An 18,949-nucleotide genomic window follows, 5' to 3' on the forward strand; every position below is an offset into this window, starting at 1 on the left:
ATTCCCTGAAGGCGTTCCTGAGATATCGCGTTCACGAGAATCGGATGGACGTGAGGTCACAGTGACCTTGAACTTTGACCTTTGACCATCAAAATCAGTTCATCCTTGAGTCCAAGTGGACATTTGCACCAAATTTGACAACATTTCCTAAATGTGTTCCTGAGACATTGCATTCACGAGATGGGACATGCAGACGGACGGACGGGCAGACAGACAACCCGAAAACAGAATGCTTCCGGCCACAGCTGTGGTCAGCGGAGGTATAAGGCTGCATTCACACAGAATCCAGCCCTCTGCATTGGCCCGCCATGCTCCATTCATTGTTAATGGAGGAGGTGCATCAGGCTAGGCAGTGGGTGCAGCAGCGGTCACACAGCGAGGAAGTACAGGGCGTTCCTACTTTGGGGGGATGCAATCCGATGTCACACTGCAGCTGCTGGTCAATCACATTGACGACGCCCATACACCACACACCCACAGCTCTGCTGTGTCTGTTTCACTATCTCTTCTCTTCTCTTCACTCTCTCTCTCAAAAGTTGCGGCTGTACAGTATCTGTAAGTTCTTCACAATAAGTTTGACAATGGAAAGCTAGCCTTTTTATATGAATCAGCACTCAGCAGGAAATGTTTCAAATGACACTCTGATATACAGTCTTGTTCGCAGTTCACTCGCATGCTTAGTTTGAGGGGGTGAAGTGAGACACTCCCACATCTACGTAGTGCAGCCGCACTACACACAGCGGTCTCTGCGGAGCGCTGTAAGCTGTCTGAATGGCCCCTAAAACACACCTATGTTTTTTGTGGCATTTTATCCAATCCTATTCAGCGAAGCAAAGCAACATGTTACTTTTTTTTCCTATCCAATGAACAGCAAGATATTGCCAGATCCATAATTGTATTATTTAATTTGAAATGGCCAAACACTGGAATCGTGGAAACCAATTAGACTGGCTAAACAGTCATCTCCCTTTAATCCTATTGATAGACTTTCTCAATGCTCACAGAATACATTGGATGCTATTATGTCTCACTCCAAAGAGATTTGGATGCATAAAATGTATAAATTATGACACTGTAAAGAATGCTATTCCTCGTTATGGCATAATCCTGAGGTGAGCATGGGGAAAACACTGGTATATTGGAAGCAGTGGCATCACATTGGGATTTGTAATATTTGTGACTTATATGTTAAGGTGTAATACAGCATGTTATTCTGACATATAGTGGAAAAACACAAGCTTAAGGGGATAGCCATTCACCACGAAAATGTGTCATTATTTGTTGTCACTCACACACACACACACACACACACACACACACACACACACACACACACACACACACACACACACACACACACACACACACACAGACACAGAGAGAGAGAGAGAGAGGGAGAGAGAGAATTTAAGCTCAATGTAACAACCAACATAAAAATTTGAAAAATGGACTTCCTGAATGCACATATATAGCCTAATTAAATTGCAGAATAAGAAAGGGCACCATCTGTTGCTTCGTCTCATCCATTAGAGGATTAGGTTAGAGAAGCCAAACAAACTTCTTGGCAGTAGGCCTATGTATGAATACTTGGCAATAGAGCCATCTATTTGATCTAAGATTGTGCCTTTAATGTGTCAATAGAAAGTTAAGCCAATTTGCCAAGGAAGACCTTATAAATAAAAACATACCCACTGGTGTTTTTATTTACTGCATCCGACAGTTCAAGTCGGAAGTTTACATACTTAGATGAAGTCATTCAAACTCATTTTTAACCACAAGTCGGTTAGGACATCTACTTTGTGCATGACACAAGTACATTTTTCCAACAATTGTTGACTGTCCCAGAGGTTCAAAGAATCACTGAATTGTGAGTGAGGAACATTCTTCAGACCAAGTAGGCCACTCAAAGCACACAGCACACTACCATTGAGGCAACAATGTTTTCAAAAGGAGACACCGATTGTGAACTGGCTGTCTGATGTATGAATACAGGAATGACTTGCAAATCATGAGGATCCAGCTGAAGGCAATGAGTAGTGAAACTATTAAAAGGGTAAGAATCCAGTCCTGTAGTTACTGCAACAGTCACATACTGTACATATAGCTACATCTTTTATGGCAACTTCATGACAGAACAGAGAAGCCACAACAGCAACAGAGTGCCAATTAATGTGAATTTCTGTGCAGGGGGAGAGCTGCCGTGACAGCAACATCCCGGCTAATTAGAATTCCATTTCGACCTATTCAGGTGCCTTACTTTGGGGCTCGATTCACAGGGGGGTGAAATGACGAGCTGTTACGCTATGTTCCATTCCATTCCAAAGCCAGAAACTCTCAGCTGGTGGTACGCAATTACAACCTGATCCAGCTCAGAAAAAAACAGCAGGGACAAAAACATGGACACAAACATGCATGACTTTCTTTGCCCAGCATAAAATATTGTCACCAACACAACAGCTGTCAAATTGTCTTTAGCAATATTAGCTCACTAGTTAGCAAAAAACATAAGCAACCATCAGTATCACCAAGCAACCTTACAATTTCTAATGTGTATGTTTTGATGGATTTAAGATCATGCAATGTGGGAACCCAGAGTCGATCAGTCTGATGACTAAAGACTCTGGGACAGAGAGGCGATATTTTGAGGTTCTGGTGTAGAGCGGATATCCGTGCCAAGCCTTCTGCTTGTGCTACGGTCATTGTTCACAGTCCGATGGATGCGGGAATGGAGTTGGAGTTGATGAATAGAATAGGTGTTTTAGGTCCAGACATTTCAACTCATCACTTTGAACAGATAACTGCGAGATGTCGGATTGTAAACAATGTAATTATGTATATATTGTATTGGACTGTACTTGCAATGTTGTGATTGTCTTTATGTTGTTTTATCAAGTTCCTCATATGTAATCTTACATAGCCTACTGTGGCAATAAAAGTGATTCTGATTCTGAACAAAAAACATTTTATTTTTATTTATTTTTGGTCCGAGTGAAATGTTATATGATCTCTCATGATTGATGATTCTAAATGTTACTGAATCTCCATTTTTTCTAAGCGTTTCACTTAACGTCTATGGAAACATGAATGGCGGATGAAATCCCTTGGTGTGGATGCTGAAGAGGGCGTGGCTTTGGCACGCTTGCATTTTATCTGGTAGAAAGTCGGAATTCCCCACTTTACAACATCTCTGTAACGCAGCATTAGAATGAGAGAAAAACAGACATTTCTGAGCTTTAAAGTTTATTTTTTCCAATACATACATATTATTAAGGATGTACAATTCCTCCTGGATGTGCAGAGTTGGCTCATAGCAGCAGACAACAACTGGAACAAATAAGAGTGTACAGAGTTCCGCCCATGGGGCAGATCAAACAGGTGAAAATGTTTGGCTGATTAGCGACAGACTCATTTACAGCAACACCGGAGCCGGGTTGACCCTCACTTCAGCCAGATGTTTTCTGGTTGACTCTCACTTCAGCCAGATGTTTTTGTCTCCCACGTCTGCATTGTAGCCATGTGCGTACTTCTTACCAGGGAGCTGCAGAGAGAAGACACACTGAAGTCAACTGAAGGAACACGACCGTGAACCTGAGAAGCAAACCGCTCATGCCCACTCGGGGAGTTATCAGGGCGATTAGATTAATGTAATTTTTTCACATTCAAATATTCTATTGAGGTTTTGCACGAATGTTCTAATGTCTGACGTAACATTGTCATGATGATAATAATCAGGGTTGCCACACCTTCTTCAACATCAAATTCAAGGACTTTCAAGGCCAAATTCCCCAAATTCAAGGGACCAACACGGCAAGGATAATTATGGCTATATACTGTAACTGAGAATTTTATAATGAGAAGTAGCAGGCTTTACAGAAGCTCACAGACAACAATGAAAAAGAGAGGCTTGAATGTGTGAACACTTCTCAGCTGTGCTGTTAGTTGCAATTGCAAATGACAGAAATCCACCGACTAACGCTTGTTAGAAAAAACTTTTTTTTCACTTGTCAAGAGCTGGAAGCGGAGCGAAGGCGGCCACTTTGTAATTCTCTATGCAGGAAAACCCCCAAATTCAAGCACTTTCAATAACCCATGTCTATTTTCAAAAATGTTTTAATGCCTTGATTTTATTTTTTTAAATTCACGACATTTAAAAAAATAAGGACCCGTGGGAACCCTAAATAATAATAATAATAATAATACATTTGAATACATTTAATGAATATAGCTGCAGTGAAAATTGCACAGAACAAAATCTTGTACTAGGATGGATCTCTGGTCTTCTCAATCAACCATTCATGTTCATGAAGCTCTAGTAGTTTGTTCATTCACAATATGCTGGCAATGGGAACAATTCAAGATTAACATAATCACACAAGCCACACACAGAAGCATACTGCAAAGTGCAAAGTGCACTAAACTGATTTGGATTCGAATGCTGCTTTTTAAATATGACGGTCAGCATTATGAACGACGATTCAAATGTCCGAACTATTCGGTACAGCCCTAGCAATTGGCATATCTCAGTTTAGAATTAAATGATACAAGGCCATCAGGACTGAACAGTGGAAACTACAGGGAAGCTAAAAACTTGAGGAATAAAACGCAAATTCAGAATTGATAATATACGTATCCACATACATTCACAAATATTGGGATGGGAGCTAATGTTGCTCGTCTACTGAACTAACATTGATGAATAATTAAATAGAGATTACAATCTCTAAGGGGTCAAGTTTTACCTCAATGTCTCAATACTTGCACTATGGACCAAATATCTACGGTCAAGCAATACATGTGGAGTAGATGACGCCAATACGTAGGTACTCTCTGAATCCAAAGGACACTTGGGCTGGCTTTTGAAAGATATCTGATTGAAGAATCCCGGCCTTTTCCCTTAAGCTTTGAAGAAGGAGCCACTCAAGACTCATCCATCCTTGGGTTTGGGATGACAGTCAAGACTAATGTTATAGCAAAGTGCTTGTGTCACTAGGGGCGACATTGCAGTCCATCACTACCGAGCCCTTGGCAAACAGCATGTTATGAGTTACTGCTAATGTGAAGCCACATCAGTGACAGAGAGATAGACAGCCGGGCTGCTCTCTGTCACTGACACTTTGTCATGCCATTAGTCCTGGCATTTGGGCAACAAAAACCTGAGTTAAATCCTGTGCCTTTTTTACTGCATGGTGACCTTCACACCCAGTTTACAATTAGACTGACAATAATCAGCAAAATATAACATGACTGCCAAATATCAGTCATGATTGTAAAAGTGATGAGGGCTTGTGACGAGAACAATGAAGCTCATTGATTCTGCTTGGGCTTTTTGCAAAAGTCTATTTTATTGTAGTGTGGCTTTTGATTGAATGTAGGTATCCAATCAAGATTCTGATTTTCTATTGCATCATACACAGGACACCCAGACTCAGCATCTACGGATTTGTATCGTTTTGTATTTTCCCGATACTGGCGTTAAAACAATTTTAATTCAAAGAGGATTTCAAGTGGGGCGCTCCAAACGATAATGTTAGTGAAGGTGCGGGTGGGCGCGGGTTTCGGAGCACTTGAGGGCGGATCTTTCACTGAGCAGCTCTGGGATGGCACCGCAATGAGGCACCTAAATGTGCGTTGCAATTCGGTCCGGTGAGTACCAGTTGCAGAGGTACCAGGTTTCGGTATGCATTATCCAACCCGATCAGAATCCCACCCTCCTCCTTCCAAAGATTGCACTTTTGTCAACACCAAAGCCACAGAGAGGAATTCCGAAAGCACAAGCCGCCGCGTAACACATTTGCAAAAACCCACGCGCCCGCTGTCTTCACTGCCATTCCGGCAAGGCACAAAATGTCAGGTCGGAGTCTCCTGTTGCATTTTACGCAGCCTGATTTTTTCAGCAGGGGGAGAATAAACTAGTCAATAAACAGAAAATGTCAGACCCGAATGTTTCCTGCAAGACTAATGATACCGGGGGCCTCGCGGAGTATTCTGCTTCTGGCATTTGCCTGCTTCTGACTTGCAAAGTCATTCAATATTTCAGCAGAGAGAAAATGAGTTGCGCTGGAAACAGTGGCAGTCGCAACCGATGAGCAGTGAAGCTCACGCTGGAGAGGGCGCAGGAATGTCGCTATTCATTATAAGCAGAACACAGGAAACCGCGCAAGAGAGAGTATGGTATAGAGGGAGAAGTGATCCTTGTGTGGTGGTATATCATTCATGACCCCGGTTCTCTCATGTTGGATGATGCAGTGCCACCCATAAAGTCCGGGAGAGATTATCTTTTCCAACTACGTACCGATTTGTAGGCGTAGTATTTCTCGTCGTAGTCGTGAGCCCCGACGGTGACTTCTGGCAGGAACTTCGGGATGGCGGTCAGGGTCGCCACCCTCTGCTTGTCTTCCACCCTGTATGAGAGAGAGAGAGACAACCAGGCTAATTAGAAATATGAAAAACATTTTTAGGCTGAATGGCGATACACGATATATATCTCTGTATTTTCTACAAAGTGGGCTAAATGTTCAGTTGGAACTTGGTGCTTTCACAAAATATTTACACAATAATCATCAGTAATGTGGATATAATGACTAATTGGGTAAAGGCAAATAATAGAACAGTCCGTTAAATTTCGAAAATTACATCGGTTACTGTAATGCAGCCTTTAAAACCAGGAAAAGACAACACTTGTGCCATATAACAATATTACGATATACAAAATCTAGGACGATATCTAGTCCATCAAGATTATTGATATAATACTGATATATTGCCCAGCCCTACATGGCAGAAAGTGAAAGATGAGCGGGGCAACGCATACATTAAGGATTCAGAAGAGATTTGCATTTTGATCACTCTGTCTGGTTCAATTCTGCTTTTGCATTTTATCCATAATAGCGAGGGAAAACAGCGACTGGCATTATGATAGATTTGTGTGCGTCTGACTTTGCATTGCAGATCTCAGGTCTGTGATTTGCATTTGAATCATGGGGTACTCACAGCATCCTCATGTGGTGGTAGGTGACATCATCCTGCTCCAGCCATGCTCCTTTTTCAAACTTCAAATACTCGATGTCTTCAGCCACCTGCCAACAGGAAAAATGTATATTATGCAATAATGGGAAATCCAATTTAGGGTCACGATAACAAACTAATAATTCTTACGCTGCGGTCACAGTTTCAGAAGTCCAGCTAGTAGCTACTATACTCTTACCCTTTCAACATCTTGTGCTTGGGTTGCATCATATGCGAGCACTTCTGCAGTTTCACTGAAAGAAAAATAACAATTTAATTTGAATTTATAATACGGAAAATAAAATAAACCAAAAATAATCCACAAACTGGTTAATGTTCAACTTTGGCAGTACCTTGGATTGTGTAGCTTCCTGGCCATGATACAACACCAAAATCGGGTGATTCTCTTGTAAATTGCAGTAAATTGTAAACAGTCGAAAAAAGGTTTGAGACAGGATTTTGACAAAGAAAATCCGGCCCATACTGCTTTTGCCTAGTTACAATTATTGGTAAACATACTATATTTTCTTCGTTCCATCAGCATAAGTTTCCTCTGACTGGATGTTGCCTGGTCTAAAGCCCAATGTCCACTGAGCTCTGTGCGGCTCCGGTAAAACTGCCGGAACAGACTCGCGCCTATGTTAAATGTTAGGTGGGCAACATACTGTATGCAGTACAGCAAAACTATGCACCCTTTCTATTTGTGCTGGATCTGCATGAGTCTGACAAGATTACATGGGTGCGGGTCTGTTCAGGCAGCTGCACGGAACTGTACTGCAGTTGGTGGACATAGGCCCTTACACTTGTTCAAACTGAAGGGTTCAATAAACAAAGAAAGCGATTCACGTAACCACAATTCAGCATAGAATAAATACAAGGATGTAAAGTAAATCATTTTTAAATTAGTCTTAAATTCATAGCTCACAGTAAAATAATTATCAAATTAAATTAAACATACAAAATGCACAAAATAAGTGATCAAAAGTCAGCATCTAAAATTTCCTAAAAAAACATTTCTCTAATCTCTTCTACTGGAGCAACAGATAACAGAGGTTTTGGGTTTTTCATCATGACTAGGAAGCTACACAACCCAATGTGCTGCCAAAGTTCAACATCAATTGAATCTTAACTTGGTCTGAGATCTCATCCACATCCTATCCATCAGTCCACTCACTCACCTGATTTTGGGCAGGAACGTCTTCTTGTAGGCCTCCTCAATACTCTTCAGATACGCCAGGGGTACATTCTGAAGATGAGGCTGGGAATAAAGAAACAGTATTTACTTCTAATCAAACCCAAATACCTGTGCCAAAAGAAGGCTTCTCTCAAATTTCCCCTGACACTTGACATGGTATCACTTTGACATTCCTGAAGAGTCCAGACAAAACTACAAAAAAGAAAGAAGGAAGACCTGAACAAAGCTATGGGAGAGAGACAAAGCTTAGAGCATGTTGACTTTGGGTAGCATGTCACTTGAGCTCATTTTGGTTGAAGCTAAAGTCAAAGTCATCTCTCCAACAGTAGCGAAAATAAACGCAAGGACTGTACTTAAAATCCTATTCGGGCTTTGGCTGCAAGTGCAGATGATTTATTAATTGACCGAGTTGGTGAAGAAGTTGGACTCGTGCATCATTGCCTCTCCAATAGACGTTCCACTGACCACTTTAAAGCATATCACATCCTCATTTGGGAGGTCAATAATGAGCTTAACAGAATTTATATTCAACAGACTTGCCATATATATATATATATATATATATATATATATACACCCCCTCTGCCAATCTGGGGAGAGCCGTAGACTAGCACCATGCTTCCTCTGACACATGCCCAGTTGCCAGCCGCTTCTTTTCACCTGACAGCGGGGAGCTTCACCGGCAGGACATAGCAAGTGGGAGGATCACGCTATTCCCACCAGTTCCCTTCCGCCCCGAACAGGTGCCCCGACCGACCAGAGGAGGCGCTAGCGCAGCGTCCAGGACACATCCACTTAATTCGGCTTCCCACCAGCAGACACAGCCAATCGTGCCTGTATGGACGCCCGACCAAGCCAGAGGTAACACGGGGGTGCGAACCTGCGACCCTTGTGTTGGTATGCAGGGAATCTACCGCTACACTACCCGGATCGTGTCCATTCATACAGTTTTTGAGATGAATAGAAAGAAAGAGGTGCCATTTATTTCATGATGTTCAAAAGACAGAAGCTTGAAGCAATCCGCTTTCAAACTAATGTGACTGAAACGTCACATAAAGAGAGTGGTGAAAACATTCAAATGAATTCACAGCAGTGTCCAAAGAATGGATTAAAAGGTGTTTGTTCAGAGCTGCAGAGTTATTGGCCAGGGCGAAAACAAAAGGCTACATAACACTGGCAGCATATGTTACTAACTCCATATCTAACTCTTAAGACACTCACTTCCAGTAAAGTTTGGTGATTATCTTCAGAGTGGATTATTCCCTAGGCTACAATTATATACTGCTCCGGCTTGGTGAGCGGGCCTCCTGCCTGCTAAGTGTAAGCTGGTGAGAGGTTTGAATGTGCAACGCATGCAATAAAGCAAAAAATAATTAGTTGTGACATGACCAGAGGCATTTGTCTGAGGAGAAGGTCCACTTAAAGCTGTGTTTGATTTCCCCACGTCTCACATTAAAGACGAGCTGAACCCAAGTGGCGCGAGGGTCGGAGACGTATCAGACTAAAAACAGATATTGCCTGAGATGCCTGATGAAAGAGGGTTGAGAGGCGGGCCATAGCGCGTAGATGATTTGATTAGACAGTTCTGGGCACTGGAGTGAGGTGAGCGTGCCCATACGTGAGTGACGTCAATGGAATAAGGTCTATACCCTCATCCCAGGGCACGAGGGGTCACTGAATGGTTTGATGAGTATGAAAATGATGTGAATCATTATGCTATGGCCTTCGCAGTCACCAGATCATGACACAATTCAACACCTATGGAAGATTTTGGACCGACGTCATCAAAACAACAAAGCAAAAATAATTTGGGAATGGTGTCACCCGTCTGTATATATATTTCTTTTGCTATCTCACTTCACTACGCAGTACGCACATGTCACAGAAGGAAGAGAAATTCTCAATTAGTTGAAATCTTCAGCTAACAAAGAATCAGCCAAATTGAAACAGCTGGCTGAAAGTAGCAGCGCCATATTTCTGGCACTGGTGTCAATATAAAACCTTTCCACACAAGCATCTACTGAGGAGAAATGATCCTGCATTCTAGCACACTAAAATGAACATACTGTATATTGTGGGCAATACTTCTGTTTATGCTGTTGCTTTGGAATTAAGCAGTAATCTCAGCAGAATATATTCCTCCTGTAATTATTATCCAGGAATATTCAACGGCACGTCAGAAAAAGTACGATGTACAGTAACCATTGTCATCATTTCAATGCTTTTGAACCAGTGTTCAGTGATTCTTAAATCTTTCAAAAGTTTCCAACAAGACCGTTATAATGCCTGCAGGCCAAAACACAATATTACAGATGTCATGATGCTCACCTCGCTACTCTGTTTCAGCTTCTTCTGCACCTCCTCAGCTGGCAGGTCCACGTAGATGGCAAGGTGCGGCGGCAGGAACTCACAGATGCTGATGCCTTTGATCTCATTGTAGTGGTCGACGCCTGCAGCCCAGAGAGCACAGGAGACGCAGATTTCTATTTTGTACAAAGGCTAAACTTTAAGAGGGGCACCTCACCGAAAAACAATGCTGACTTATTTTGCACATGATGATCTCACACATATCTGAAAACTAAACCGTTTTGCAGACATTCATTTAGTTTTGACAGTTATTAAGAGTTGACTTGAGTTAAGTTGAGCACCAGTGTTATCAGAAGGCACCCTATCATTGTGTTGTATTAATTACAAGTCTTGTGTTCACAGCTGTAGTACATTTCCAAATTAGGTCAAATGCTCAGGTCGCAGATTTTACCCGCCGCTATTCTGTTACTGCCGAGTTTGATGAATGGCTGGCTAACCTACCTACCCTATCACATACACATAGCTGCAGCCACTTTCCAGACACATGATTATGGATTATGGGTCAAATGAAATGATCAAAGAGTGCAACAACTCTTGGTAGCATCTTTGATGTGATTTACATGGCACAGGGTTCCCAAACTTTTTCACAGACAAAATGTCTTAACTTTTCCATGACTTTTCAAGAAGCCAGAATATAATTCCCATGACCATCCATGACATACAATTGACATTGTAGCACCATGCCCTTCACCCAAAGCCCTTTTCAGACATGCAGTGAACTCCGGAACACAGGAACACTATGAATATCACGTGATACTAGTGAAGCATCAACCTGTGCAGCGCAGGTCTAGATTTTAAATTAGTAATACAAAAACAAAATGTATTTACATATATTTGGGGATTTTTATAAACAAATTGTTAACAGCCAAAGACAGTGCAAATTCCCAACCTTTTCCAAAACACTGTTAATTCCAAATCTTTTCCAGGAATGTCATGAGCGTGGGAACTCTAATGGCAATACTCACACTCTCTCCTGATGTAGCCCTGTTTGTACATGGCCTCCATAAACACCATGTCACTGAAGGGGGACCGCTCCAGGATCACTCCTTGGCCTTCAACAGAGAAGGTTGGGGGAAACAATAATGTGGCGTATTTGTTAATAATATATCCAGATCATTGAGGTTTTACAATAGAATTATGTTACATGTCTTTATCGTACATAAGATATTTCAAATATATCTTTAGAGAACTTTTCTTTTCTTAACTGAGTTACAAACACCACACACACACATTGCATTTCTGTTCATCCTTTGAGTCAGTAATACCTGTGGTGAGCAGGTGTTCGATGGCGTTGGAATACTGCAGGAGTCTTATGGTGTACATCCACAGCTGTAGCCTGTAGGAGTTCCCATCCGCAGCCTTCGGGTCCGTGTAGAACTTCTCCAGGCTGCACATACCGTTGTAGTCGACAGAGAGCGGCTCCTTCTCCCCGGTCATCTTGTCCAAGTAAAACGCGTCGGGCTCGGGCATGTAGAGCATCCCTGCAGATATGGACACAATGTTTCCCTTTTCACCATAAATCTTCATTTACAGCATCTATCAAATGTGTCTTCCGACATACAATAACCCGGCAGCGCTGCCACATTGTTGCTATGCACGACCGGAATGTCACTTTGGCAGGACTGCAGCGGAGGGCAGCTGAAAGCTTTTTGACATGTGTTTAAAATGTTTTACGGTTTGAATTCTTGTCAGCGCTAGGAAAACAAACAACGGAAACGATTGTGTGATTTTCTTCCCTGGCGTGATATCGAAGCACCGCCAAGGGAAAACACTTTTAAAAGGTGTTGTAGAATGGAAGCACACTTTCAGATGCTAAAGCAACTTTTGAAAAAAACATGACTCACAAGAATGCTAAAGAATGGAAGTAGACGAGCTAATTGTTTCAAAAATAAACTCAGGCCACACTTGTTTGTCATCTTATTATCTCAAACCACGAGGGTCCATTGATTCTACAAGGAAGTTGACACGCTGCACAATAACCTACTTGTCACTTTTAATAAGCACATTCGTCCCAACTGTAATTTTCTTATGCAGGCCAAACGACACACAGAGGACAAAATGTGGACACACTGCCAGGGAACACTTTTTTTGTTAGGCGATAAATACTACAACAAATGTGTCAACACTGCGGCCCCTAGCTCTCTTGCTGTTCTGCTGTCATCAGGGCCTCGTTCACAAAGCAAGTTCAATACAGTCGAGGTATATTTGCAACAGCTGGCTTCACAAAACCTAACAATGGCTGACTAACTGGTCTCACAAAGGTGCTAATCAACTCACTATGTCAACCCAGGATTTTCCAGTCCAGCGTGTTCACATAAAAAAAGAGGCAGAGTTAGTAATAAGAAATAGACAATCCCACGTGTTAGGGGCTAGATCCAGAGCAGAGGATATAAGATAGAGAAGAAGATGAAACTATTGATCTCTGTAGGGAAATTAGGTTGCCACGGCGGCAAATGTCATTTGATTCAGTCAGTGGGAGAAAGGCAATATCATAAAGCCCACCACTCCAATAGAAAAAATAAGCAATAGAAAAAAATAAGCAATGATATTTGTGGGGTTATGTAAACATCTGCTGCTGAGAATTTCAAAACACCAAGTAGACTGTAAAAGTGTGTGTGGGAAGGAAATTGATTACCAACATTTGTGTTCTTCTCAAGAAAACAACAAACTATTATAATGAATATGATGAGCAATACAAAAAGACTGGAACAGCAAAACAGCACTGCTGGCAAGGCTAGAGACGACTGCAGGAGGAAAACTGCAGATAATGTAAATGTGTAGGTCAATAGGTATATCACTGCCTGCTATTAAGGCAGTGGGCATACCATTAATACAATATTGTACCATCGATCACTTTGAGGCTGTGAAAAAAATGTTCTATTCATAAAGTCGGCCTCATGTTCTCCAGGGCTGCAGTAAAGGAATATGGGTGCAATCTAATGCATCCATCACTCACAGGAATCCTATGAAAGAATTGCAGCGCACTTAATATACAATGGTAAATTCCATTAATTATTCATAACAATAGTCAAATAATGGAAGCTACCTGCTCTTTCATGAAAGCCCTCTTTTATAGCCAGAGTCGGCACCCTGTTCACATTCACACACATTCATACCTGGAATCTGACCAGTAGAACCACAGTCTGATCTGTTGGCCACTGATCAGCTCCACTGCAGCGGTTGAGGTTAAGGGCCTTGCTCAGCTCAAGTGGTGGTAATGAGGGAGGGGCAAGCGCTGCCTTTTCACTTTCCCCACCCAGATTCATCCTGCCGGTCCCGGGGATTGAACAGACAACCTTCCGGTCACACACAAGCTCGCTTCTCTAACTGTTGGCCCACCACAGCCCCAAATGGCCTTTGAAATGCTAAAACATTTACTATATATCTGATGGAAGGAATCATTCTAAGTTGTTCTGCTGATCTGTAAATATGGTTGCCGTGCAAACAGCCCTTCTTTACTATCTGTTAATTCAATAGTAGCCTATCCCCCTGCTGATACAGTTTAGTGCTGCACGATTAATCGAATCGCCATCGCAATCGCGATGTCAACACATGCGATTACATAACCGCAAAAGTGTGCGATTATTATAATATTTTCACGTTTTTTTGAGTGTGTGTGTGTGTGTGAGAGAGCCTCCTCTAAACTAACGTTACACGCGACGCAGCTAACACACGTTTCTCTGCCATCACACATCAACACGAGCGGGAGACTTCTCCCATGCACTCCCGCAAATAAGTAATGTTATGCGCAGCAATGTTACATCTTACCGAGAGGGAGAGGGAGAACATCCATGATCGCTAACAGCAAGCTATGCTAATAACTAGCTAGCCGTTCAGAAACGCATGTAAACAGCCGTGTGATTAGTGAAAACGTCAGTAAAATAAGGAGAGAGCTGCAGGTGCTTATGCAGAACTAGCACGATTAAGTGCACAGTGGGTAATGACCTGCTGTGATGAAGAATATAGCGAGATTAACCAGGTTGATAGCAGCAAAACACTGTAGCAGCTGCCAGCACTGGCAGCAGCACCTCCAGGCTAACTAGCCTGTCACATGACGCCTTCATGGTCCCTCGATAAAGTTTGCAGATGCACGTTACCTCACCTCTCTCTCAAGAAGCGTCACGTGAGTGTGGCATTGGCCATCTGTCGCTACAAAATAAATAAACGGGGTGTATCATTGGTATTACTGGACAGACATGTAACTAACTTTGCAACTTTGCATGTGCTGTAACACAGTGCAGTTTCTATTTTTTGGGTGTTTCTTTTTTACATGTTTGGGACAGGCAAATGTCTCAAAATGTTTTATTTTTTTGTAAAGATAATTTTATTTCAAATTGTTTTATTTTTTTAGTTTCAATATATTTTAAATTGTAACATATTTCATGTATTTTAGTCTGTGATATGTGAAACCGTGGTATTTTTGTCCAAGGTTATCATACCGTCAAAAACTCAAAAATGCCCGCACATCCCTAGATACCATTTGTTTATTATATCGCAATCACAATCGCAATATTGTCTACCATAATCGCTAATCGCACCTTTCCCCCAAATCGTGCAGCACTAATACAGTTCAGTGTATTGGCACAGTGGAAAAAAGTCATTTGTACACCCCTGCAATCGAATAATTACCCAGCTTGTCAGCCAGCTTTTGGGCCAGTGCTCCTTTGCCTGAGGCCAAGTTGCCATCAATGGAGATAATTTTGCTGTACTCCTTGAATCTGGGCGTTGTCCTCTCACCGAGCGCATAGGCCCACCAGCCATACCGCAGGCTTCTCACTGAGGTTGTGTGAACACCAGCCTAGATGACAAAAACACCATTTTCATTAGCAATGTGGAGTTTTTTTGATTGAGTGAGTTCTTTATTGATAATGAATACACAGTATATACAATATACATATATACATACACAGGCCCACCATTATCAAAAGGATAAAAACGCAATAAAGCTGACAGCTTATTTCCATTGCGGTCCTCATGATGACTGTTATAAAATGTGTACTGTTGTGTGTATGTCTGGATGTGTGTAAGTGTGTGATAGTGTGAGTGCCACAAGCACTTGTCAGAGTCTGAGGGTGATGCGTGGGTGTGCCTGCCACGCAGGGGGGAGAATGATATGGGAAAGTGGGGCACAGTGAATAACCAATAAAAATAAGCATAAAATAAGATAAAAGACAATTTGTGCTATTAAAAAATAAACCCATCAAATCCTAATAAAAACATACATTAAAAAATAATCAAATAAAATAAATAAAATAAATAAAATAAAATAAGATCTCATAACATATAGGGTCGAGTGAGACACCGGCTCAGTTACTGGCTGGCCGACAACAGGTCGCCCCCCACCTCATACACCTTGGCTACCATCAAATCCATCCTACATGTACCTATACTGGACAATATTTTATAATATACTATAGCATTACATATCATTACCATACAATATTATATACTATATAATAATATAGATATAATATAATATATAATATAATAATATAATACCACAATATAACACAACACATTAAGTCCAGGTTCTGTTTCTCCTGATCCAGTTCTTGACTTTACCTTTGAAGGAGGGATAGGGGCTGATTGTCTTAATCTCAGCTGGGAGACTGTTCCAGGCTACTGCCGCTGAATAAAGAAAGGAATTTTGGCCGATGCATCTTTTACATTTTACTGGGACCAAATCTGTGGGGCTCCCTCTAGTGCCGTGCCCATGTACGTCACTGACCTTGGTGAAGTAATGTCTAAGATATTTTGGGACAGCATTGTTAACTATCCTGTGTACCATGCCGAGTTTGATTTGTGTTACTCTCTCCTCTACTCTTAGCCACTTGAGGCTGTCGAAGTGAGACTGTAGTAGGTGAGTCCTAGGATTCAATTGTAAAATGAGTCTTACTAATCTATTTTGTGCTGTCTGGAGCCTGTTTTTCAGTGACACTGCGATGCCGGTGTACCAGGAGGAACATGCGTAGTCGTATTGACACTGAACCAGTGCTCCCGCTAGGATTTCCAGAGCGTACCTGTTAACATAGGTGGAAATCCTGGAGAGGAATTTCACTCTCTGGTTAACCTTTTTGGCTACCCTCTGCGCCATGCTCTCTCCTGATAAAGTGTTGTCCAGCACACAGCCCAGGTATGTGACCTCCTCCCTAGCTGAGACCTCTACGTCTCCCACCACCACCCTAAACCCCGGAGACCTCCTCAATTTGATGGTAGAACCAAAGAGAATGGCTTCTGTCTTACCTAAGTGGAGGGACAACCTGTTATCAACCAGCCAGCAACTGATCCTGAGTAGTTCTCGGCTGAGTATAATTTCTACCTCCCCTTTATCCTGGTGTGAGACCAGTAGAGCCGCATCGTCCGCAAAGAGAAGCAAGTCACATTCACAGGCAGATTTCATGTCATTGACATATAAAAGAAATAAGACTGGACCTAAAATGCTCCCTTGAGGCACCCCGCAAGTTGGCTCTAGTGAAGATGACATAATGCCATTCACTTCCACCACCTGCTTCCTCCCCCTTAGGTATGACTCTACCCACCTTAGCGAAGCACTGTTAAAACCCATAGCCTTCATTTTGAATAGCAGTATATCATGGTTCACGGTGTCAAAGGCTTTAATAGTTAAAGAGTTAAAGCAGACAATAGGATACACAGCCTTTTCTATCATCTTTGACCATCCTCACTAGGAGAACTGCATATGGCATACGAATGACTTTGAGATTAGCATAAACTAATGCTCCCCATGGGAAATTAGGTTCTCGTCTTTTTTTCCACTCCAGAAATTAGGATATAGATTAAAAACAATGGAGTGTAACAATTACAATAAAAACAACAGAACTTACTGGAAATCTTACTGTAAATCTGTAAGCACACTTGCTTACAGATTTACAGGGGGAGTGTGAGCCTCATCAGTCATTCTTCCTTCTTCAGAAGGAAGAATGACTGATGAGTCTTGCGTTGAGGCTAGGAGTGTACAAGTGTGCATCACAACTAAGCTACTCACATGTATAGATGGGAGAGCATAATGTTAAATCCAGAAATGTGAATGTGAATATTTGCATTGTAAGCTATACGAGGGATCAGCCGAGCAGCATTTTGGTAAACAAACCGCTTCACTGGGTGGCAACGGCAATGGAACCCTATGGAGCACAAGTGGCATGAGGCGTGAGTGTCTGCTCTAGCCGGCTTGACTCTGTTTACATTTTAAAAACTGCGACAGTTCACACAACTTACACGACATGCATATATTATACATCAAACTCTTGTGCTAATTCTGCTCTCACTCAGAATGTCAAAATATAAGCGATGTGATGTATAGTTTTGTTTGTTTGGCACAACTCATACTATTAACTGCCGCGGGGTTGCGCATTTCTGGGTGGCAAGTGACGTCACGCTGTTTCGTCCTATTTAAATCGTCAGACTTCGCCAATGCTGCCCATTATCAACACTGCCCCACACACAAAACATTTACTATTGGCTATTTACTATTTTATTGATACCTAATGCCGAATCACTGAATGACAGCTATGATAACGGACTACAAATAGCCTTCTCAGTTTAAATAAATGACTGTCACAGCTGGCACTAACGCCAAAATGCATTAAAAAATACGTCAATTTAATGTTGCCTTCCTGATCGGCAAACATACCCAGATCTCGCAGAACAAGACGCAAGACCTACGAAACCCCAGGGTAAATGCGCTATAACGTGACACATTTCCACCAGGCATTTAAATGTCGCATTTCATTTGAATAAATGCTGCTTTTATGCCGAGTTGGAGTGTGGATCCTCCTAACGATTAGTTGAGGTCTCAAATCAATTTCTCCTACGCACGGAATGTAACGTTATTATCGAGGCTATAACATTAGCTAGCTAGCGTAGTAGCTTTGGTGACAGCTCGAAATGCTCAGTTTGGAATACTAACTTCAGTCACCTGTGTCGTGCCACTAAATGTAAACATTTAGCATATCGAAGTGCTGGTGGGTTGTTCTGTTGGCCACCCCAGCTGGTTAAATCAGTAATTAGATGCTGTCAAGTGACGCTGTCACGCCAAATTGATCAGCTTGTTGGCGAATGACTGTGATGCTAACCTAGCGCACTAGCATGTCCTTGTGAACTTGAATAGGTCCAAGAAGCTTCTACTATGAACGCGTATTCTCTGTCCGTACCTTCTGTGCAGTTGACACCGCTTTGAAAGCAGCTACTCCCGACGGAATGACCAAGCGAGTCACCCTCAGGGCCATGTTTACTGTCCTCCAAATCTGACCCAAGAAATCGCCCTCCGCTTTGAGGCGCCGGAATACTACGTCACAAGGAGTGAGGGCTTTGGCTTTTTTTGTCGCATACTTTATACGTCAAACATATGTCAGGTCCTTGCCTGTA

General features: G+C 42.0%; 1 protein-coding gene across 1 annotated transcript; it reads right to left on the reverse strand.

Annotated features, from left to right (window-relative positions):
* Window positions 1–3,233: 3,233 nt before the first annotated feature.
* On the reverse strand, window positions 3,234–18,867 carry ndufa10 (NADH:ubiquinone oxidoreductase subunit A10). Its single transcript, XM_083642450.1, has 10 exons — window positions 18,736–18,867; window positions 15,197–15,365; window positions 11,833–12,048; window positions 11,533–11,619; window positions 10,529–10,650; window positions 8,184–8,263; window positions 7,205–7,259; window positions 6,991–7,076; window positions 6,293–6,401; window positions 3,234–3,538 (listed from the first exon to the last, which is right to left on the reverse strand). Exons 1-10 carry the CDS (start codon window positions 18,808–18,810, stop codon window positions 3,470–3,472), a joined length of 1,068 nt encoding a protein of 355 aa, XP_083498576.1. The 5' UTR covers window positions 18,811–18,867; the 3' UTR covers window positions 3,234–3,469.
* Between the last annotated feature and the right edge of the window lie 82 nt (window positions 18,868–18,949).

The sequence above is a fragment of the Poromitra crassiceps genome, assembly GCF_964638095.1.
Source record: "Poromitra crassiceps genome assembly, chromosome: 8".
Classification (NCBI taxonomy): domain Eukaryota; kingdom Metazoa; phylum Chordata; class Actinopteri; order Beryciformes; family Melamphaidae; genus Poromitra; species Poromitra crassiceps.